The 23,340-nt window shown below is 38.1% G+C and overlaps 1 protein-coding gene across 5 annotated transcripts in view; it reads left to right on the top strand.

The window, feature by feature from the left end:
• Nucleotides 1–6,599: 6,599 nt before the first annotated feature.
• The window catches only part of plce1 (phospholipase C, epsilon 1), an 83,589-nt gene continuing 66,848 nt past the window's right edge, over nt 6,600–23,340 (top strand). For 2 of the 5 annotated variants that reach the window (XM_028029706.1, XM_028029708.1), the window contains exons 1-5: nt 6,601–6,737; nt 16,790–16,922; nt 18,348–18,951; nt 19,060–19,431; nt 20,302–20,502. In XM_028029706.1, coding sequence (XP_027885507.1) covers nt 18,382–18,951; nt 19,060–19,431; nt 20,302–20,502 — 1,143 coding nt within the window. In that variant the 5' untranslated portion in view covers nt 6,601–6,737; nt 16,790–16,922; nt 18,348–18,381. Of the gene's footprint in view, nt 6,738–16,789; nt 16,923–18,347; nt 18,952–19,059; nt 19,432–20,301; nt 20,503–23,340 lie in introns of all 5 variants that reach the window. The other 3 variants (XM_028029707.1, XM_028029709.1, XM_028029705.1) reach the window with 2 other exon arrangements.

Genomic DNA, 23,340 nt, shown 5'->3' with positions numbered 1-23,340 from the left:
GTTACTGTATGAGTAAAATTATTATGATGCTAGTGGCTCTGGCTTTGAAAGATTGGGATGAACTAAATGTAGCAGTCAGAAGAGTTGAAGATTTATCACCTAGATGGATAGAATCAAGGACACATTGAAGCAAAAACTCTCGCAATTGGGATGTCACAAAGAGCATTTTTCAGATTACTGAAGATGATTGAAAAGACTTGGCGTGGGGAAAAAAAACCTCCTGGGCAAGGTTTTCACAATCTTTTTAAGAAATGCTATTTATTATTTCCCAACAAATTCTCTGAAAGGAATTTGAAAAGTTGTGCTTCAACTTTTCAAATTGAAGCACAGTAAACCTTTTCAACATCAGTGAAACTTGTGGAAAACATTTGAACTCCATGGAGCTCTTGTCTGCACTCAGAGCAGCCTGGCCCTAACAACTGAGTCAGTAAATGACAGCTGGACAAAAACTGGGCTAAACAGGCTATTTCCAGAGACTAAACAGGCAGAAATGGATGACATTGTTCTGAATGTAGTAATGTAGGTTGCATTACTGGTCATGTGTACGTTTTCACAGTCTTCCATACCATAAACATAATTTTTCAAAATATGTTTAAAGAAAGAAAGAAAGAGTACTTCGAAGACCTCCTCAATCCCACCAACATGCCTTCCACTGAGGAAGCGGAGCCTGGGGACTCTGGGTTGGGCTCTCCAATCTCTGGGGGCGAGGTCGCCGAGGTGGTTAAAAAGCTCCTCGGTGGCAAGGCCCCGGGGGTGGATGAGATCCGCCCGGAGTTCCTTAAGGCTCTGGATGTTGTAGGGTTGTGTTGGTTGACGCGACTCTGCAATATCGCATGGACATCGGGGGCAGTTCCCCTGGATTGGCAGACTGGGGTGGTGGTCCCCCTGTTCAAAAAGGGGGACCGGAGGGTGTGCTCCAATTATAGAGGGGTCACACTCTTAAGCCTCCCTGGCAAGGTCTATTCAGGGGTCCTGGAGAGGAGGGTCCGTCGGATAGTCGAACCTCGGATTCAGGAAGAGCAGTGTGGTTTTCGTCCTGGTCGTGGAACACTGGACCAGCTCTACACCCTCAGCAGGGTCCTGGAGGGTGCATGGGAGTTCGCCCAACCAGTCTACATGTGTTTTGTGGACTTGGAGAAGGCGTTCGACCGTGTCCCTCGGGGAGCCCTGTGGGGGGTTCTCCGGGAGTATGGGGTACCGGGCCCTTTGATACGGGCTGTCAGGTCCCTGTATGACCGGTGTCAGAGTCTGGTCCGCATTGCCGGCAGTAAGTCGGGCTCGTTTCCGGTGAGAGTTGGACTCCGCCAGGGCTGCCCTTTGTCACCGATTCTGTTCATCACTTTCATGGACAGAATTTCTAGGCGCAGCCAAGGTGTTGAGGGGATCCGATTTGGTGGCCTCAGGATCTCATCTCTGCTTTTCGCAGACGATGTGGTCCTTTTGGCTTCATCAGATCGTGATCTGCAGCTCTCGCTGGATCGGTTCGCAGCCGAGTGTGAAGCGGCCGGGATGGGGATCAGTGCCTCCAAATCCGAGGCCATGGTCTTGAGCCGGAAAAGGGTAGAGTGCCTTCTCCGGGTCAGGGGGGGTGTCCTGCCCCAAGTGGAGGAGTTTAAGTATCTCGGGATCTTGTTCACGAATGGGGGAAGAAGGGAGCGGGAGATCGACAGGCGGATTGGCGCAGCGTCTGCTGTCAAGCGGGCGCTGTACCGGTCCGTCGTGGTGAAGAGAGAGCTGAGCCAAAAAGCGAAGCTCTCGATTTACCGGTCGATCTACGTTCCCACCCTCATCTATGGTCATGAGCTTTGGGTCATGACCAAAAGAACGAGATCGCGGATACAAGCGGCCGAAATGGGTTTTCTCCGTAGGGTGGCTGGGCTCTCCCTTAGAGATAGGGTGAGAAGCTCAGTCATCCGGGAGGGACTCAGAGTAGAGCCGCTGCTCCTTCACATCGAGAGGAGCCAGTTGAGGTGGCTTGGGCATCTGGTCAGGATGCCTCCTGGACGCCTCCCTGGTGAGGTGTTCCGGGCACGTCCCACCGGGAGGAGGCCCCGGGGAAGACCCAGGACACGCTGGAGGGACTATGTCTCTCGGCTGGCCTGGGAATGCCTCGGGATTCCCCCGGAGGAGCTGGAAGAAGTGGCCGGGGAGAGGGAAGTCTGGGCCTCCCTTCTGAAGCTGCTACCCCCGCGACCCGACCTCGGATAAGCGGAAGAAGATGGATGGATGGATGGATGGATGTTTAAAGAAAGTATGCAGGCTGTTGTAGGGTCTCCTAAATTGTTCTTGTTATTGTGAGTGGAATTTGCAATCACAAGAAAATATGGAAAATATTTTAATATGGGTGATGATTTGTTATATCAAAGCAAAAGATCACCTCTTGACTGGTGTATCCAAAGGCCAACTTTCTTTGAGAAAAAATTTCACACACAAAAAAATGTTGATTACAATTTATAATACATTCTGGATTTCTTCACTTACAATAAGAAGCTGCAGTTAGTTTGACCGTAAGATCAGTGTTTTCTTTATGAATATGTAATGAGAGATTTCAGACAGCAGGGGGCAGGAACGATAAAAGCAAAGACCTGTCTGCTTTGAATTGTGACTGTTATGTTCACAATTCAAACACAGACATCTCAAATGGTTAACTGCCACTAAAGTAGACACATGGTTTTCTAACGTAAGAGCGTTCTGGCCACAGATGCAATATGGAAAAGCGGGCCTTTTTGATTAAATTATGTAGGTGATTGAAAGGTGAGGTCATACAAGTATATTCTACATATGAGGAAATAAATTCAGATGTGAATAAATGAGTAAAAAGTAGATTTAATTTGTGAGCCAAAATAAAAGAATGTTCTACTTCATCTTAATATTCACAAAAAAATGTATTTGCAATATTGTGGTTTCAGGCCATTGCTCCTCTCTGTGCACCAGAGCAATTAGGTGAGGAAAAAAACAAACTCTTAAACAAGTGAATCATATTTTCTCCAGTCTTTTCATTTATAGTCTTTATGGAAACATAACCATTCAGAAAATTACTTTTTTACTTGTAAACATTTTCAACCCTTCCACATTTTGTCACATTAGAACAGCACAAATACATTACAAACCAAAATGTGTTTTTAAAATAGTGTGTAATAAATTGACACAAAGCATCCATCCTTCATCAACACCTGCTTGTCCTTTCAGGGTGAAAGGCAGCAGTCATTGGGTAAGAGATGGGGCACACCCTGAATGGGTCACCAGGCTGACAAAGGGCAACTCAGAGACACACAGGACTAACAACATAACACATACAAAAAGGCAATTTAGAGAAATCAATCAAGAGTTATGTTTTAGTACTGTGGGAGGAAGCCAGATTACCCAGTGAGAACCCACGCATGAACTGAGAGAACAAGCTTCATGCAAAAAAAAAAAAAAAAACAGGCTGTGATTCAAACCCAGGACTTTCTTACTATAAGGCAACAGCATTATAAAAGCCAAACAACACAGCAACAGTAAGTTGGGGATAAAGTTATGGAACAGTTGAAAGCATGGTTCAGTCCTTTATCCAACAGTAGGAAGAGTACGGCATGACTGCAAACTAACCAAATCAGATGGTTACCTTTCAGCAGGACAACAGCCCTGAATATGGAGCCAGAAGTACAATGAAATGGCACGGATTAAACATGTTTGTGTGTTAGAATGGCGCAGTCAATGTCCAGACATACATAATTGATTTAATGTGATAAGACTTGGAAGCTGGTGTTCAATCTGCTCTCAATCCAATCTTACAGCAAAGACTTACGGCTATAAAGCAATGAAAGGTGTGTAAAGTATTCACTCACATGCAATGAATACAAAGACATACCACACTTTTCAGATTTTTACTCTATTTTAGAAAAAGTTTTTCACTTTATTATTATTATTCTTTCTGTTGGTCCATAACATCCCATGAAAAGTAATTATGATATCTCAGTCAAAGTTTTTCAATAAAACACTAGATATTAAAGATTGTAATAATTAAGATTCTGTTTCTCTTTTCAACTCTTTCTTTTTCATGCTTTGAGACAAAAGGCAAACAATAATACACTTGTTAATGCATCTGTTTCTGTTTACAGCTTAATCTGAATATCTATAAAATAATGAGTCAGGCAATTATTAACACCTACCTAAACCCAGAGGCTTCAGGAATAGCCTTATCTTAACGTTTGACTAATTTTTATGGCCAACATTTTAAAACACTTTGAGCAATTTTTCTTGCAATTAGATTAGTTCTGTCAAAGCAGTAAACTTTAACACTGGAAAATATAGCTTAATTTCTGTGTGGAGCATGTCCAAACAGACTCCTTTGTAAGTGTCTGTCCCCACGGTTACACAGAGAAAAGGGCAGGAATGAGACTCAGCTGTTGTGTTTAATGTCATCACTGAAAATTTTATTGTTATCGTTTTGTAGGAGTCATCCACAATGACCCTATGCTTCCAATAACTCATCACCCAGTGCATTACATTTCTAACAGTTATTAAACTGTAAAGAAGTGTATCATTGTTAGGTTATTCAAAATACTTTTCTAATTACAGAGATAAATTAAAATGGTCTTATCTGATTGTTCAAATGCATGTTTTACAACAAAACCTATATTTTAAGAATACAAAAACAAACCAAACTTGTTTTTATATGCTTTTTCGTATTGATTTTACTCAGACACATGCAATCTGTGTTTTTCTTTTGAAACAAGTCTGAATTTGTCTCCTTGAGCCCACAGGCCAAACTGAAATTATCTGATTCCAATCATTTTTGTGTTATCTTATATTTTCTGAGACGCATCAAACCCTCAGAGTGAAAGCAGAGCTTTTTGTTAGCTTTAAATCTGATAACTTCACTTTCTGTTTGCACACCTTAACCATCAATCATCTTGCCAAGATACACTGCAACTTATCCTTTGCAACATCCCAGTGTAAGTTAGCAGTGTTATTAGACTTTAATGGAGTCCCATAAAAATGTCCTAGAACTTTAGATGCACCTTATCTAGTTTCAGGAACATGCATATAAACTGTTATGTCAAAAGAAAGAGATGTGAAAAACACCTGGTGAGAATCAGTAAATAAGTGTAAGTAAGTTGTGGTAGGCTGTGTGAAAAAAAAAAATCCTAGATAGTGTGAGAAATCCCCCCCACCCCCTTTCATTTTTTAATCAGGAAAGGGGGATTCCCGAAGGTTTGCATGTGTCTGGGTGGAGGAGAGTTTGGGGGACTGGATGGGCTTCACATTCCTGTTGGATGGCATCAGACTTCCCATCAGAGGAGCGGGAGCAATTTGGAAAACAGGCCCCCATTTTCCAAAGCTGAAATATAAGAAATAGAGCTGAAATAGAGCAATAAAAGTACTAATATTCTTATTGGTCATTTGCCATTTTCAGACAAATTATTTGGAGTTCAGGTTCATCTGTCAGTTTAGAGGAAATATGGCCAATTTGGTGGTTATGAGTTACACTCAGTGTTCTAGACAGTGGATGACACAGGACAGCTGTGGCTAACCCTTAAGCTTTTATTTGCATTACTGCAAATGAGCTCTGCAGTACAAAAAAAAAAAAAAAGAAAAAATGATTGATGACAGAGGGAACAATGTATAGGGCATGATGGATATGAAGTGAACGACTGCATACGATGAGGATGGTTGTCAGACATTCCAATGCTGTGACACACACTCACACACGGCGGGCTTCTGCAGAACCACGGCCATTGTCCTTCCGTCTGCTGGTTCATGCTGCTAAACAGAGGCAAGACAAAACTGTTTTGAAGTGCTGTGGGAAACATTTCAATTACTCCTATAACATCCTATCAGCGCAAAATGAGTTGGAAAATGAATGGATTTTAAAATTAAATTCTACATCAATTTTAAGGTGCTTTATTATTATTATTATTATTGTTTCTGTTGTTGTTTAAAAGGTATGAATGGTATTACTCCCTTTATCTCTTTTGTATTAAACCCAGAAACCCAGTCTCCTGGTTTTAAGACAAATGAAAAGCAGGACAAGTCTTACTTTTACTAATACTTCAGTATCAATAATTTATTTATTATAGCAACTGGAGTGTGCACAGACAGTTCCTTAAAGGGGTAGTTGAAATTTTTACAGTAGAATTCTATTAAAAATTCATTAGCAACAAGTGTATTTTAGCAGCAGTGCATAACCTTAGCACTTTATAGTGTTATATTGATAAAACTTTACTGAAGGCTGAAAAAAATTTGACTTCTGCTGTAAACAGAAACTCCAGTCTAAAAAAAATACAAATAATGAGTGAACTTTATGAATTTTAAAACGATGTCATATTATCATTGTATTTTTAAATGTTAAATCTCTACCGCATCCTGTGACACATCTATGTTTTGGGGGCTTAAATGACAGCAGGGGGGCCCTGACAGCCGTTTATGACCTGGGCTGGCTCTGCGAAGAATCACCGTCTCATCTTTTACACCAGCTGACTGAATCCTCCTTTAAACCTTAAAACGTCCAGACAGCCCTTTTTGTGTGTACCAGCCAGGTCGTGATTAGTTTATCAAAGAAAATTCAGAATTTTCCAATACTTCGGTGAGCACTTGAATGCACCACAGAGGACAGCAGCACAAGCTGCAGCGTCAACTGTCTGCTGGAGTTGTGAAGCAGAGTCCCAGTCAAAGACAAGCAAGCGGCGAGCTGAATTCCTGTGGCGATTTGGTTGATGCTGAGCGGATTTTGTTTTTAAAAAAAGGACTGCTGGGTAAGTGTGTGAACTGCCAACTCGGACAACTTTTATTACGTTTCTTTGCACGAGTCGTTTGGGTTCCGAGAGCGGTCGCTTTGAAAAGTTGTTTGGCAGTAAAGTCCTCTCAGAGCTGCTGGACAGTGAAGTTGTGGCTTTCAAACAACGTTTGTCCGTACGTTAAAATCAACTTTCATGCCTCTCAGTTTGACTGGGCTTTAGACTACTAGAAACAGAAAGTTTCATGAAGAGGATGATGACGGCAGTTTATGTGGTATGTGGGTTTTCGAGATTCCCCGCGTGAGAAGAATGACAGAAAAGCACGTGCTAAGAAGAGCTACGGTTATATTGATGTCTTTGCCAGATTATGTGCCTTTTAATTTTGCTCAGACTTAGATGTTTTCTTTGATGTTTTCTAAGTCTGGGGACAGCTACCTCTCTCATCCTAACAGCAGGTGGTGTCAGTTTTAAACTTTGACAGGTGATGTCGGTGTTTACACTGGGGGTTGCCTTGGAGGACCGGGGAAACTAGTATCTTTTTTTGTTCCTTTCCTTTGTGTGTGATGTTTCTGTATTAAAAGCAAGAGATGTATCACTTTTAAATTTAAGATAAAGAAACGTAGGGCTCAGATCATGAGCGTCGCTAGCTTAACATTGGAGGTTTAGCCCTATGGTGGGACAGAAGTGCCACAGTCTGACAATATAAATTGTGAAAACAAACAACAACAAACAAAACGTTAACACACACAAAAAAAACCCCCAACAAACTAAAAGATGTGTATATAAAAAACATGTTAATAAATAAATGAAAATCTCAATTAACTTGAGATGCACAGCCAAATAAGTAAGTCAAAAAACTTATCTTCAATATATGTGTCTTGTCCATGGCACTGTTAGCCCCTCCACTGACTGTGCTAGCTAGTTAAGACTGACAGATTAAATAAATTCATGAGGTGTTGCTACATAGAATTATGAAATGCTTAAAGAAATATTGAAATTATTATATTTTTAAATATTTGTTTCAAATTTGACCAAATTGTTTCAGCATATATAAAATGTCACTATCTGTTAATATTAAAACATTTAAATAGCTATTTATGATATATATATTTTTGTTAGTCATTGAATTTTTGTGTTCCTAATTTTATTTTCAATAACTGCCTATCTAAATGTTGATTCAGTTCTTAATCAGAGTTACTTACTCTAAACCCACATGTAATTTATCTACCAACAAAAACCTCCCTTTGCTTTGCTATTATCAACTTGGCACAGGTCAGACAGAAAGCAACTACTTACATTTTTTTGAGTCTCATGCAAAACATTTAACTTAGAAAAAAACCCTTCCAATTTCTGTAATGCAGCCCCTTGACAACAGCGATTACCAGTCTGTGCTCACTGTGTCCTAAATAATTCCAGTCATAAACCATGAACACACTGTGAAATAGATGCTGCTTGCATAAAATATATCATATTTTTGTTTATGAATTTGGGGGAGGTTGCCAGAAAGGAATTAGACCCCCTGTGAAGTCTCTAACAGTTATTATTGTTGTTCAGAAACCACTGGGAAGTCTCCCTAGATGACGAGGCCTAGCAACGCCTGTGTTCCTTACGACGCGCCAGGAATGTTGCAAGTTGAGTTAATTGAAGTAATGCTTGGCTAACATAGAAAAACAAAACAGTCCAGGTTTCAGGCCTGTATTTACACGGCAAAGAGAGGTCTATATTTCCGATAAACACATAATGAGGTATATACTGTTGCAATGGCTGTGTTGAGACCGATATTTTACAGACTGACATTAGTTTGTGGTGGATTACAGAGTTAGATGTTTCCATTACATATCTTACCTTGTTTGAAACAGATTAATGCCTAAAGTAATTGAAGCATAAATCAGCATGACACGCTTGGGCTCTAAAATTGAACCAACATCTCCTCCCATACAGCATGATATAACTGAACTTATAACTTAAGAAGGTGTTTAGGAAAGATTATATCTGATTGTAAAATGTTTTAAAAAATTGCTGACATATAAAACAAACAATAACATCCGTTGACACAGTTAATCTTTAGATATGTTGCATTGAAATGATTGAGGGCAAAGGTTTCTTGGGATGATGAACCTGCAGCAGACAGGGATGACTGGTTGGACTTGTTTCCAAAGTTGCTTTATGTACAGGAGATGATTTCCGTTTGTTCAGCTGTACTGGGACTCCAGATACTGAATGGATGACAACACAGTCATGCGGTGTTTACGAACTGTCAAATTTGTCAGTAACTTTTTGTGGACTTACAGGCAAGCAGGCCTGAGGCAATGAGATGATAAATGGAGTTAAATTCAGGGCAATCCCAGATGGAAACTCTGTTAGAGGCTGAGAATCTTTGTGAAAGTTCTAACAGACTCTCTGAATCCGATCTGACTGAACTTGTGCTACTTTGCAAAAATGGATAGGCAAAAGTTTCAGTCTCAAAATGAGCAAAGCTGTCAGAAACATTCCACGGAAGACTTGCTGCGTTAATAGTAGCTTGCAGTACTGGTTTAATGGGGGAGAATACAAAAATATTCAACACATTTCAGTTTTTAAATAAAAAAAAGTCACAACCCTGTATTATTATTTTCTTATTTCACAATTGTGTATTAATAGATCAAAATTTGTAGTTTCATTTAAAAATACAAAAGTTTAAGGAATCTGAAAACTTTTACAAGGGGCTGTGAAAGTATTCAGGAATTCTGTTGGAAACCTGTTTTGCTGCCACATGCAGATTAGTCACTAACCTTGTTGAGATTAAATGCTTTGGGTATTTTTTCAAATTTAACAGCATTAGGATTAAAGTAAAACCATGTTAACCCCACAAAAATCACTGCACTTAAACTGTGACAAATTATCCCAGCGTGAGTTGTGATGAATAGAAAACCGCTTTCTTTTGGTGAAAGCTGCACTCCTTTGAATTTGTGTGCTGTTTCTTGAGCTGATTTTATGTTGAGTAATTCTTTTCATCTGTTTTGATCAATATTTCATGTTGCAGGTTTGTTTATTATAATTTTGCTTTCCTTCTATTTCAAAATTTATTTTATCTTGAAATGTTTTTAAGTTTAAATTGCATCTAGTTGAAGCACTTTGAACAGTTTTTCAGTAAGTTATTTTCAACTATGGATCAAATTATGCGTCAAATAAAGAATTTATGTATATTAGAGTATAAATTACTTACAAGTAAATACTGCCTATATGGAAACTAATGATTTAAAAAAAAAAAAAGCTGTTAGACTTCAACGTTAAATGCGATGTGGTTGAAAACTTGGGTGCACCTAACTGTTGTGCTGGTGCACCTAAGAAAAATTGTTAGGCTACTTTAGTCTGGATCCCTTAAAATGCACCAGAACTGAAATCCTCATGTTTTTAGTGTGCAAACCTTTAGATTGATGGGCTGCTATTTAATCTTTTCATAGAGGTTTTGATTTTCTGAGTTGATAAAGTAGAATAAGGTTGTTAAAAGCTTTGCCAAGGAATGCAACAGTGTCTTTCACTAAGGTCAGAATTTCTCATAAACAATCAATCACTTATTGACTGAAAGTATCACAAAAAATATATATTTTGGCTATAGGACATCATAATAAGAATGACCTAAAAAAACTTTGCTGGGAGTTATTGCGTCACTTAATACTAAGAGAAAAAAAGCAAAAAAGCAACAAAAAAAACATGAAATAAAATGAAAGACAGACTTTCCGTCTCATTATTGTCTCTGACAGCAAGGAATCCATATTGTAATAGAAACCCCCCCCAAAATTTGAAAGGTAACAGATACTTGGACAGAAAGGAGCATGATCATATGTTCACAGTAAGTTTTTCACCATATGCAAAGCATAATATGGACTCCAGTGTTATTCATGGTGCACGTGTGATGTTGCCTCCCTTTTCTGGCTGCTCAAGACAAACATTCACAGTGAGACAAAGGGGAAGCCTTGTTTAGCTTTCTCCTAAGTGTGAGTTATCTTCCATGCACAAAGTTCACACAAACATCCAATTCAAGGCTTCATTCACTGAAAAATCCAGTTTGCTTTCAGTCTCTTGTTACAGACTGGGAACTTCTCTCTTTTCTGTGTAGTTTCCATTGCCACCTCTCTTTCAGCCCTGCCCTTTAATCAAATCCATATGTCCTACAGATCCCTTGCATGAACACTCTGTTCTGTTTGCAGCAGCGCTCCCCATGAAATCAGCCTGTTACTTTTTGACTGACAGAGAAAGTCCTTGTTTGTAATGAAATATGTTTGTTTAATTATTTAACCTCCATTTAACCAGCAAGTAGAAAACCTCCTAGAATCCCTTTTACTAGAGTGTCTGTCTTACAATATGCAGCTTCTAGGGCCAGTGAAGATAATACCATAATAAACACACACACACACACACTTCATACTAATGGATATTTAGAATAAAAGTTAACTTCAAAAAGATGGAATTCTGATGTTTCATCATCTTCGATTAAATATGCCTTCATCGTGTTGGCAAATTTGGGCTCCTATAAACTGGTCAATGATTTGCTCTATGTTGCTGCTTCATGATGTTTTATGAGCTGTTTTTGTGCCTGGTTTGAGTAACAACCTTTATGAAATGTTTATAGCTGTTGGATTAGACCAAACAATCCAACCACATGAAGGTAACCATGGAGAACAGGTACAATGCACAACAAAAAGCACAACCTTGACCTCAGTGAAATATCTATGACCTTATGTGATTGAGTTATTTTATGAAAATATTCCACCAATCTTTATTTTGCAGCTCTATGAGGAAAAAGAAATCACCAGATATGTGGCACTTCAGGGAAACGTCTTTAAACCTTAAGAGCAGTTTGATGGGACATTGTGTATTTTTTCTCCAGTTCTAAAGACTATCAAATATGAATTTCTTATTTAAGCATAACATAACAAAGGGATTTATGCAAATGTTTGTAAACAATGAATTAGTTTGTTAATTATGTTATGCTACCTAGTCAAAACATGCATGATTAGATTTTTTCTTTAAATTAAGAATCACAATTAAGTAGTTGACAAATTTGTTTCTTGAACAAAAGCAATTAAAATATGCTATTCTAGATGTAGATGTTGCTATATTCACCTCACTGTGTATTTTCAAAGTAAGTCACATTCCTTTAAGAAATATGACTCATTTACAGTCACATGACACATATTTACTTCACTTATCCCCACTTTGGTAATACTGGGTCAAAGCGGGGATCTTGAGATATTTATGCATAATGTGGATCAACAAGCTCCATAGAAAAAACCCTAACTGTATTTTTAAGTTTTCATTATGCTGAGTAGCATTTAGTTTATTATACATAAACTGCTCAAGTCATACTAAGACAATAATTCAGAAAAATGTGTCTTTAAGGACAATAACTTTTCTTTTAAGATTATAGTTTTGTATTGTTTAAAGAAATAGTTTGCAGTACCTTTTACATTAAAGGGCACATTTCCTAGTTACCAATTTAATGGTTTGGTCAGATTAAGAGGGATATTAATATGTGGCTTTACAGAGCTGTGAGTCACTCATTTTATTTGTGTCAAAGAATTTATGGCTGTGAAATCTGCATCTCATTTGCTTGCAGTTGAGTTCAAGGAGTCTCTTCCAAGTCCACTCACCACAAACTGTATATTTTCTTCCTTGCTCCGAGTTCTGCAGAACAGAAAAAGGGAATTCCTTCCTCCCCTGACCTGCCTATTACATTCCAGGAATGTTCCTGATCCTAAACTAAATCTTTGCATGAAGTATTTAGTGGAGTAATTTGGAGGATAAAAGGCATTTCAGTCAAGCTTTAATGCAACTCTCCCTGCATTTACCCTCTTTGAATGTTGATTGTGTTATGTTGACAATAGTCTGGAACTAACTATTCACGACTGTGAAGTGTGACGTTTTCATCCACAACCGCTTGTTGATAATGCTTTACTTTCCTGTGCTGTGTGTGAGGGTGGGTCTAATCACATACCAGGCTTTGAGTCATCGTTTGGATGAGTTGGAGGGGAATAATCCCTGCTGAATGAGCATTAGAAAAAAGCCTTTCATGTGAGAGAGTAGTCCCCCTGTTGAGGGGATAAACAGTGATTTAGGCCAGGGTTTCACCTTCTAAAATACAAACTCATTAAAACAAATTACTCATTAGAATACCAGAAGGCTCCCCATTGTAAATGGACAGTACTTGACTGTCTTGGGTTGAAAAATAAACTATGGCTTTTGTCTTGCTGTCGGATTTGATTCAAGGCTTTATTGTTTGATATTTGACTTCTTTTTATCCATCACCTCTGTGATGTGTTCTGGCACAGGCAGTCAGGCAATCAAAGGCGGTTTTGACTTCAGGATCCTTTTTAAGATACTAAACTTGATTTCTGGGGCTGTACTTTAATCATATCAGTGACTGCTGTGGAAACTTAAAAATAATCTCATGGTGATTGGTCGCTGAACTTGCCTTAGAAGGCCCACTCCTTGTATTTTTTTAAATCTTAGTCTGTCTCTAACACACTCACACACTGTTGTCGTAGATTATCAAGAACACCATAATCAGAAACCTTGACTTTTTACAAACACCTTGACTAGAGGAGATTTTAAAATCAGGTTTGGAGCCAGGCAGAGCAAGCGTAATGCCATGTAAATAGTATTTATTTTTTGCCCAAAAGCTATATCAGAAGATTTATGAGATTGTGAAATTGAAATTTGCCCCAGTACTAGTTCTTGCATCTGCTTGACGTTCCTGTATATAATGTGGGGAGTGAAGTAGAAGTGATTGAACATTTTCTTGGTCAGTGCACTTTACTCTGTGTGACCTGGTTTTCAATCATTGGGTGTGTTTGCATGTGTCTGTCTACCGTTCTAGCCTTGGGCTGAGATTTAGCCTGGAAGAGCCGTTTGATTTCCCAGGCGGGGTCAGAGTTCAGCTGATAGCAGAAGCCACATTTAAACATGTGCTAGATGTTTATTTTAGGTTCACTATCTGGAAAGTTGAGTGCATTCACATGATCAGTAATCTCCATTACTGATCATGTTTTTTTTTTTCATGGTATCATAAATAAAGATGGTCATTACCTTCTTGGATTTGGAAATAATTTTAAGCAATAATACCAATCACTTGATGTTTGGCATAGGTACACAAAATGTACTTATGCCAAACATCAAGAGAGATGTTTCCATGATGAAATTCTATCACGTTTTAATTTCGGAAATTTAAATATTTGCTCAGCTTGTCTCTGCAGGAGTGAAAGCTGCAGTGTACAACTTCTTGCTTCAAATAGCTTAAATACTTCCGTAGGTTTGTCCTCTTGACCCATAATCGAGCGGGTTCATGTCATAGCATGTGTCACCTTCCATCTTAAACAACATCAGGGCAGTGACAACATAATCAGTATTTTTTGCAGTGTGTTGTTTGCTGTGCGTTACGTGCTCAGTGGTTTTAAACATCGTTTTCATTATACGCCTAAGGTAGGTGTGAGCAAAATTATTTGTACCAAACATGATTCCAGGTAACTTGGATTAATGACATGTCCATACAGGTTTCCAGAAAGACAGATTAAAAAGAATGATTTACGGTACAAAACATGAGTCTTTATGTTTCAGGTAGTTATGACTACCTGACTATCAGGCATGTTGTGTTTGCGCGCATTTAATGAATCAGGTTGTACCTGTTGGTTCTCTGAAACACTTTTAGTTTATGCTCCCGTAGTTTTCACTGCTTTCTCTGGTCAACTTTTCCAAAAGGTAACTCACTAATTACTCTTCTGTGATATGAATCAAAAAAGTTTGTTTTCAATCTTTTTTCAGTTACAATAAAAGGTAATAGTTAGACTAGTTTTTATTGGGTCGATATGTCACTAGGTCAAATGTCACAGATGTTGCTCTTGTTAAACATGTTTCATGTTTTGAAAACTTAATTGAAATGAGTCTCAAACAGGACATTGTGCAACTGTTTACTTGCATATTCCATGAAATCAGATAAAATTCTGAGAACTTTACTGCAGAAATGTGTCATTTGGGAATTTGTGGCTGATTTCTGGTTGTGTTTTTTTTTGACCTACCAAAAAAGAATTCAGTTTTTCCGATTACCGTCTGTGAATCTTAAGATATAATGAGTTATTCAGTTGAAACCATGTGTGTCTTACACTGAGTAAAGAGATGTTTAATCAAAGTAAAACTTTCCTCTTTTGGGTCTCCAGGAATTGAAATGATTTTCATTGACACAGCCAGAATAATGTGTAAGAATAGTTTGTTAAAATTCAGAAGTTTACATACACTAGGGTTGCTTGACTTTACTTATTTATGCATAAATATGCAGTTCCGTCCCTATTGGGGAATGAAGAACATACAATCATTCATTTTTTTTCAAAGAGCAAATTTGATTGCGTTTTTAATTTCAATCTAGTGACACTGAAATTAGCTAATTAAAATTTTTCTTCCTTCAGTAACACCTTTTCATCAAAGAGTGTTGCTTTTATCTCAACCTGTTACTGTCACTGGTGCGTTCACTGACTTTAAAAAATATCTTGTTTTTGACGTTTTGACATAATGTCGAAGTGAAATTCTGCCAATTTTTCTGTAGTCCTACATTTGAAATCTTTGAGAAATTTTCTTGTGTTTTTAAAGGTGCATACGAAAGAAAAACAGTTATGATACAATACATCTTAACTCCAATGAACTTTTACTCTCCACAGGCAGTTTTTTGTATCTCTAAATTGTTTAAAAGATCATTAATTTTATGACATTTTTTATAATTAGGAATGATTTTTTGTCAGCTTTTTTTTTTAAATCCCACTATTCAAGAAAGGCAGAATGTAACTTTTTAAAGCTTTCCTCACTGACAAAGAAATAAAAAACCTGTACTGTAATGTATCTATTGTTTGGCGCTCATCTCTGTTGTTTCATTATGCAGTATGCTAGGATTATTGTTTTGTCACTGATTGATTAAGCGGTTCTATCTTTTGGCCAAAGGTTATCTCTTTATGAGCAATCCATTTAATTGAAAAGCCTCTATTTAACTGGAAGTAGAGATTTATTTTGAAGGTTAGGTGTCACATTTATTTTTTTTCTGAATGGAGTACATGTCTGGTTCAATTCTTTGACAGACTCTCCGACTGTATGAATGTAGCACGGAGCCTTGAAAAAAGTCAGTACACATCCTCACGTTGATGTGTGTGTTTGTTTGTCTCCTTCTTTCTATCCTGCCTCATGTCTGGAGAGCCCTTCTTCTTTTGGTCAGGCCCACATTCCAGCTGTGGCAGACAGATTTTGGCAGGAAACTGTGAACTGGTCATTGTAATTATAAACTTTCAGGTTTTTTTTTTCTTTTTTTCACTAAATTATTGTTGGCCACCGTAGCGGCCCCAGAACCACACAATTGGTATTTGTGCATGCTGTAGGTTAATATGGGTGTTTTAAAATGTGTTTAATTCTTACAGGTAAAATACTTTGAGACAGCTCTGGGTCACTTAATTTACAAACAGAATAAGTGAAGGAAAAGCTTTTCGTGCAAACAGTGCCAATGTGGTTCTTATTTGTTTTAGCACTTTGTGTTAGAAATGCTGGGTTTTGATGTGATGTCTCCAAAAACAGTGCCTGTCAGTGCCCTGGACAAAGAAGAAGCATTTTTCACTTGCTTCATTTGTTCTTGAGTTAAAATTGACCAATGTGGGTTTGTCTGTGGCTGTTGCTAAGACTAATATTTAGAAATTGGGATAGCTAATAGTGATATTCAATGCCAATTATTTTACTTGACCAGTATGCTTTTTTTTTTTACATCCATGCTTTATTTCCTTAGCATTAGAGTTTGGCCATTTTTTAGTCATAAAATGTGTGCACTTGTAGGCTGAAGCAAGCTGGTTTTGCTTTCCAGTCTGTGCTTCTATAGATTTGGTGATTGAGACGTTTCTAGTGAATTCAAATGTTTGTAATATTTTTCCCAATTTTTTGTCCTTACCTTGTTTGTTTTTAAAGTTGCGAGAGTGGAAGAGCTAAATAGGACTAGGTTGTGTTTTGTTTTCTAATTAAACATAAGGCCGTAATAACAGTTGAATTTCTTTATTCTGCTTTCCCATCAGAATCTGCAGCAGGATAACCATGCATCTGATTTGCATCTTGATTTAGCCAGAGTTGATGCACACATGTGGCTCTGTAAGCTGTGACTGTGACCATACTATCAAGGAAATTCCTCCATTCTCAAGGGTCACCTCGGTAAGTTTTTTTTTTTTTTTTATCAGCTGGTTTGTGCAGCTGCAATAGCTTCTGTTTCCACAACACATGCACAGAGTACACTGTTTATAGACATGCTGTCTCAGGACCTTCGAAGGTCACTGGCAACTGACGTTACTATTTATTCCCATGCAGGCCAATATATTTATCTAAAATAAGTAATTACATTTTATGTAAAATGCAGAAAAATATGTTTTCCCTGTGTTGGATTAAAACCCATAGCTTTAATTTATGAAAAACATTTATGCTTGATCAATGTTTGAAATGTCACATCTTTAAAGGCATATAGTATATTTTAGAATCAGGAAACAAAATAATGTATGAAACAAGTAAATTTATTGGTTTTCAAAGGGGAAGACAATTTCTAAAACAAGAAAATGAGTTTTTTGTCACACCCTCTAAAGTAGAAGTTTCTCATATGTGGATGATTTTGATGTGTCTGTAATGACACCAGCTTTATAATTTTGTTGGGAGAAAAGTAATCACTGGAAATATAAAGAATGTATATGTGGTTGTTTACTGGAAAGAATGAAAAAGGGAGTAGCAGGAACTTTTGCTACAAAGGTCATCTAAACAGAAAGTATAAACAAGCTGGGAGGACGGATCTATCCTCAACCGTCAAAAACATTGTTTTTGTTGGAAACATTGTCTTTGTTAGAAACTTTTTTTGTTGGAAACATTGTTTTTGTTGGAAACATTTTATGCCTAAAACATTTAGATCTGTGAATTTAAAGAAGGAACAAGCCGGAGCTGAGACAATAAGAGACAATAAAGTACAAAGTTCATAACGTGGCTAAAGCTTGATCACGGATTGACAAACCAAACTGGGGTGAATATAGATGTTGTTTGTGAGCATGAAGTTTATCAGATAACAAAATCCTTTTTGTAAAATTTGTTTCCAAGTCAAATATATAACAAATCCACACAACTGACTATTAAAATTTGCTTTTTATGTTGAATTGTCAAATAACGTTTTGTTGTGAGAAAAGTAATTATTGACAGCCATAAAGTGTTTGAATGGTGTGGCAAGTGTTGTCCTTGGACTAATTCTGTGACATCTACATGCAGTCAAACATAAATCGATTTATATGGAGAATAGAAGCCGTTTTACCATCACTGGATGATTCCCTTTCACAAAATATTTTGGCAATATTCTTTTGTAGAAATTGAGAGCATACATCTGTTGGGATCAGAGTAACAATGCTGGTCAGAATTGGAGCAGAAATTGCTAAATTTAACCTGAATATTGAATATTTTGATGACAAAGTCTGTCCTTTCTTTCAATAAAGATGAGATTCATGTCTCTATTTGAATATTTGCTAATTGATGTAAACCAGGCCGTCTTATTTATTCTTTCCTAGTGAAGTGTCATCAACATAATGCTTTACTTTTGTGTTAAAACTGCAGACAGATTAAGAACAAATCAGAAGTCTACAGGGAGATGGCCACTGAGGAAAACCAAACTAAAGTTGGCTCTGTGGCAGCATTCCACCATGTTTCACCTCTATCCACTGGGAGCAGACCCAGCAAAGAGGACAAATATGCAACTAATCTGCCGGAAGCAAGGCGGAGCACTGACCAGCGGTGGCTCCCAAAGCAGCGGAGCTGTCCTTCACTCCTCCTCAACAGGAAGCCGCCATGTGATGATTTCAAAGGGACGTTTTTGGACAAACATTGTGAAGAGTATAAGTACAACTCAAAAGTCATCAGTCCCAAAGAAAAACTGTTCAAGGAAGTTTCAACTGCTATACATGTTGAAAGAAAAACTACGATATGTAGGAATAATTCAGAAGGATCTGTGTTCCTGGACAATGCAGAAGATAATATGAATGAAGGTGGAAACAAATCTACCAGTAGTCCATGCTCCTGTGGCATGTCTAGCTTAGAAAGAAGTATGAATTGTTGCTTATGTCACAGCCTTCAGCACAGTCCAAGCCCCGGCTCCAGTCCTGTTCAACATTGTCACCTCCGCCGTGGCAGTGTGCCTGTGTCATTGCTGGCTTTTCGTAAGGTAGTCCAAATGTTTTTAATTCACTTTAATCTTAATTTGTGACTCATTTAGCATTTCAGAGAACTGCATTAGTGTGTTATATTCTGTTGTGCATCCTTTTCATATTAGGATGGTCCATCCAGTGAGCCGAGCTCTTTGGCTTCCTCTCCCTGCGGTTCTCCCCAACTCTGCCTCCGCAAGCATCACAAGAATGGTCACATTTCTCTGTCCCACCTCAAAGATGGATATTCAAGTTTAGAGAGACTAAATAGAAGGCCCAAGATTAAAAAATGTTCCTTGGAGAAAGCATTCGCTCGAGGTCCGTCTCTGGAAATGATACCAACAACACTGGAAGCATCCGCAGGAGGGGCCACAATCTGCAACAGTGGGAGCAACAGCAGTGGTGAGGAAGAGGGAGACATCCTGTCAGATAGCAGAGAGTTTGACAGTAAAAAACGTTCCACTGTGCTGGTGAGGCGGTACTGCAGAAATAATGAGAAGGTATTTACAGTCTTTTTTTTACGGATAACCCCTTGAAAAATAATTCATACCCCTTAAACTTTTCTTACATTATTACAAACGTTAGTGTATCTTTTTGGATTCTTTCCAAAAAGTAGTTCATAATTATGAGACATCGTTCTTTTCTTCAAATAAAAAAATGTTGCATGCAGTCCCTTTTTTCTCTGATACCCCTAAGGAAAATTCAGTACAGTACATTGTCTTTAGAAGTCAACCAGTTAGTAGAAAGCTTCCCAACTATGCATGTTGTTCTTGTGGCATAAATCAAACAGTTCTGTGAAAGTTTGTTGGAGAACATCAGTGAGAAAACAGCATAATGAAGACCATGAGGCACACTAAAAAGCTGTGAAGTTTAAAGCAGCGTTGGGTTCATCCGTCCACTTGTGTACATAAAACATAGATAAAAATGTGTTAAAATTCTCAGAACTGAATCCAATAGAAAATCTCATGGAATCTTAGTTTGCAAAAAATTTGAACAATAAGCAAAAGTTTAACTTTGTACATATGTAAGGCTGGTTAAGGAATAAGTCAAAAGACTTGCAGTATTAATTGCCTTGAAAGGTGATTATTTTAGGTCTTGAATCAAGCATACATATCACACTTAAATGATTTTAGTGGTAGAAAATTAAAAACAACGCAATCATTTCCTTCCGACTAAAAACTCCCTGCTACTTTGTGTTGGTGTACCACATAACATCTCAATAAATTACATTGATATTTTTTGTTTGTGTACTAACAAAAGCGCTCAAGATAAAGCAAGTTTGATTATGTCTCTAATTATCTGTTTGTGTGTCTTTAATTAATAGATTTTTAACAATTATTTTCAAATGTTTCCTCATTTCTTTCCATTAGGTGATCAAGTCAGTGTGTGCAGGAACCAGCGCAATTGTCAAAGAACTGCCATCAGGTTGCATCTCAGAGGATGCCTGTGGAATTGTTATTGACTACAAACTCTGGCGTCCTCGCAAAGATTTGAGGCCAATCTTGACACGTGGAGAACATTTCAGAGTCTGCAGGGAGATGCTTCGTTCTGTCAGAGTGAGCCCACACCTGGTAAGAGCAGCAGATGGCATAGAGTCTAAGCTGGAAACATGTCATGATAACAGTATTGGGTATTGACTCATCTAATAGTGAAACTTTCCCAAAATTGTTTTATACTCAGTGTTATTATTTTGTTTTATTTTAGCACTTGTTTCTATTTCGAAACCTACTGGTCTCTGATAAATTATCGAAGCTCATAGAGGGAAGGTTTTAGGGAATTGAATGGATGTGCAGTCCTTCTCATCTCTTGGTGAAAAAGTTTTTCCCCACTCTTTTCTATGCTCTCATAAAGCAAGATAAATCTGCATAAAATTCCTGATTCAGGGGAGAAAAATGGTTCCCTGCTATTGCTCGCCTCTGTTTTTGTTGAAATGTTGTGCCTCTAATGCATGGAAGATGAATAATTTGCACAAGGAATACATTAATAGAGCATGCACTCACACACATACACACATCCCAACACACAGGCTCTTTGTTCAAGCGAGGCCCCTGCTGTGGAAAATGATTTATTCTGTTAGTTCTGCTACCCGTATTACTGACAGTCTGAATGACTGAGCCCTCTCTCTCTGTTTGTGTGTATGTGTAAATGGACTGAGCTGAGTTGGCATCTGTGTTAGATTTACAGCCACAGACATTGTACAGAGATGGAAGATGGAGACTCAGGACGCTAGCGGGCTATTATCAAGTTTCGAAACGAAAAGTGTTTCGTCAACATGAAAACCTCTCACTGGAGCTGTTTCACTTTGGCAACAAGCATTTGGAGGCCAGACTGCTTTTCCCCACCTTTCAGCAGAACACAATAAATGATAAGCCATGCTGTTCGGTCCTTGAGGAGGAAACATTATTCATGGGTTGCCGATCAGCAGCATCACACAGGATGCTCTCCTGTTGTTTTATGTTATCTTATTCCGCCTCTTCCTGTAAAAACTCAGAGCACAAGGAGAACTAAAGCTCAAGAATAAATTAAAAACTCTGAATTATTCAAGGTTGTGCTGAGGTAATAATTACACTTTGTCTGTTTTTTGTTGTAATGCAGCCTGAGAGAAAATTTGGAAAAACAGTAAGAAGCTAATATTATGTAATAAGCCGGTAAACTAAACAACTATTTTTATTTGGAATTAGTTAAGCACATGTACATTGTTTTGCACAAGTATTTATATTTATATAAAATGGATATGTGGTATTCACAGGGATTAGGGATCAAAGCTCCCCCATAAATAACTAAAATTCCCCCTCTAAAAATTCCAATAACTGCCGATTTTCATAGTTCACCACAACACCACCACAACATACATTATGCATTAATATACACAGTGGAAAGTGTCTTAGCATTACTGCAGAAGCTAACATTGACAGTGTTCCTTACTTCCACTGTTGGGCATACAGCCAATCTGCACAGCTCTCTTTAAATTCACAGCTGACAATAGATTTGGGTATTTTAGGTAGTGTAAAAAAACAGTCTTTACAGGGTGTTGCTGCCATCAAAAACCACATTCATTTTTGTAATGTGACTATCCTCAAGATAGTACTTGAACTAGCGCTGATTTAAATCTTCAGATCCAGCCCATTAAACTCCAAATATTAAATAATCATGGTCATACTTTCTTCTTTTTTATTGCTTTGCTTGGCCAAGACTCTGTCTCCTTAACAGAGTTTTAGGAACTGCCAAGCCTATTTCCATTTTATCTTTGGAAATAGGTTTGGTAAAGTTTGCTAAGTGTTTGCAGTGACTTTTTCGGGTGGATTTTTTTTCCTCATGTCACGATAACCTCTGGCTCTCCCCAGGGATTGCACACCCCACACTTTGATAAGCCCCGGTCTATCACTTAAAATCCCAATAAAACCTGTTGAGACAGTGTGAGACAATAAAAAAGGGGTAGGAAACTATTGCACGGGACTCTATGGGTTTAAGCCTTGCATAGGCCACAACACAGCATAGCACTGTGTAAAGCCTCCGGTGTGTGGAGGGGGCTTGCACACTCACCATAAAAACAGAAGGTTAACACTCGTGCATGCCACGCTGCGGTTTTCTGACTTTGCCATGCTGTTTTTATGAACCCCGTTGTGGTCGTAGAAATGCAGGCTGAGGAAAGTTCAGGGAACGTTGCTCTAATAATGAGCCTATTGCAAGTGGTGGAGTTGCCTGTTTTTCTCTTGTCAAAACAAACCCGAAGCTGCTTCGATAAAGGGGTCACCAGAGAAACAACTCCGAGGTACAGCTGAACATTCGCTGAACTAGATCTTGAAGAATATTTAACAAGACTGTGCAAAATATTTTGGAAAGAAAAGAGAAGCTATCCATGTTCAGACAATTAAAAGCAGCATTGGTGGATACACAGCTGGAAGAAACACAATGCTTGCTCTTTATTTTGACTATTGGTAACAGATGGTGCCATAACAACCAGAGCATGCATGTAATGACATGCAAATCTAAAAGAGAGTTGAAGCAGGATGCATCTTTTACATTGGAGCCTGTTTACGGTATTTATGTCTAGATTCACCTTGAGTTTTTGGGAGACATCTTGTTTATTGCTCGAGGTAGTAAAATAAGTCAAATAACTCACAATAATTTGAAGCAGGGTGTTAGCGCCACAGAGGCGGAATGGGATTTTAAGAGAGGAAAAAGTGAAAAAAGAAAAAAAAACATTTAGAGAGATGTATTGGGGGAGGGTGGCTGGAGCTTCTAAAGAGAAGAAACAAAAAAAAGAACATTGATGATTAATTAAAAATGCCTGATAACAGTCAACACTACCCTAAATACAGAGTGTTTTTGCTTCTGCGCTCCTTGCAAACGGTGGCTCAAATCCATCATATAATCCATTGTATTAGCTCCACACGTATTGCAAAGTG

Source organism: Xiphophorus couchianus, chromosome 10 (assembly GCF_001444195.1).
Source record: "Xiphophorus couchianus chromosome 10, X_couchianus-1.0, whole genome shotgun sequence".
In the NCBI taxonomy this organism is placed as follows: Eukaryota; Metazoa; Chordata; class Actinopteri; order Cyprinodontiformes; family Poeciliidae; genus Xiphophorus; species Xiphophorus couchianus.
This window is presented reverse-complemented; position numbering and strand designations above follow the sequence as displayed.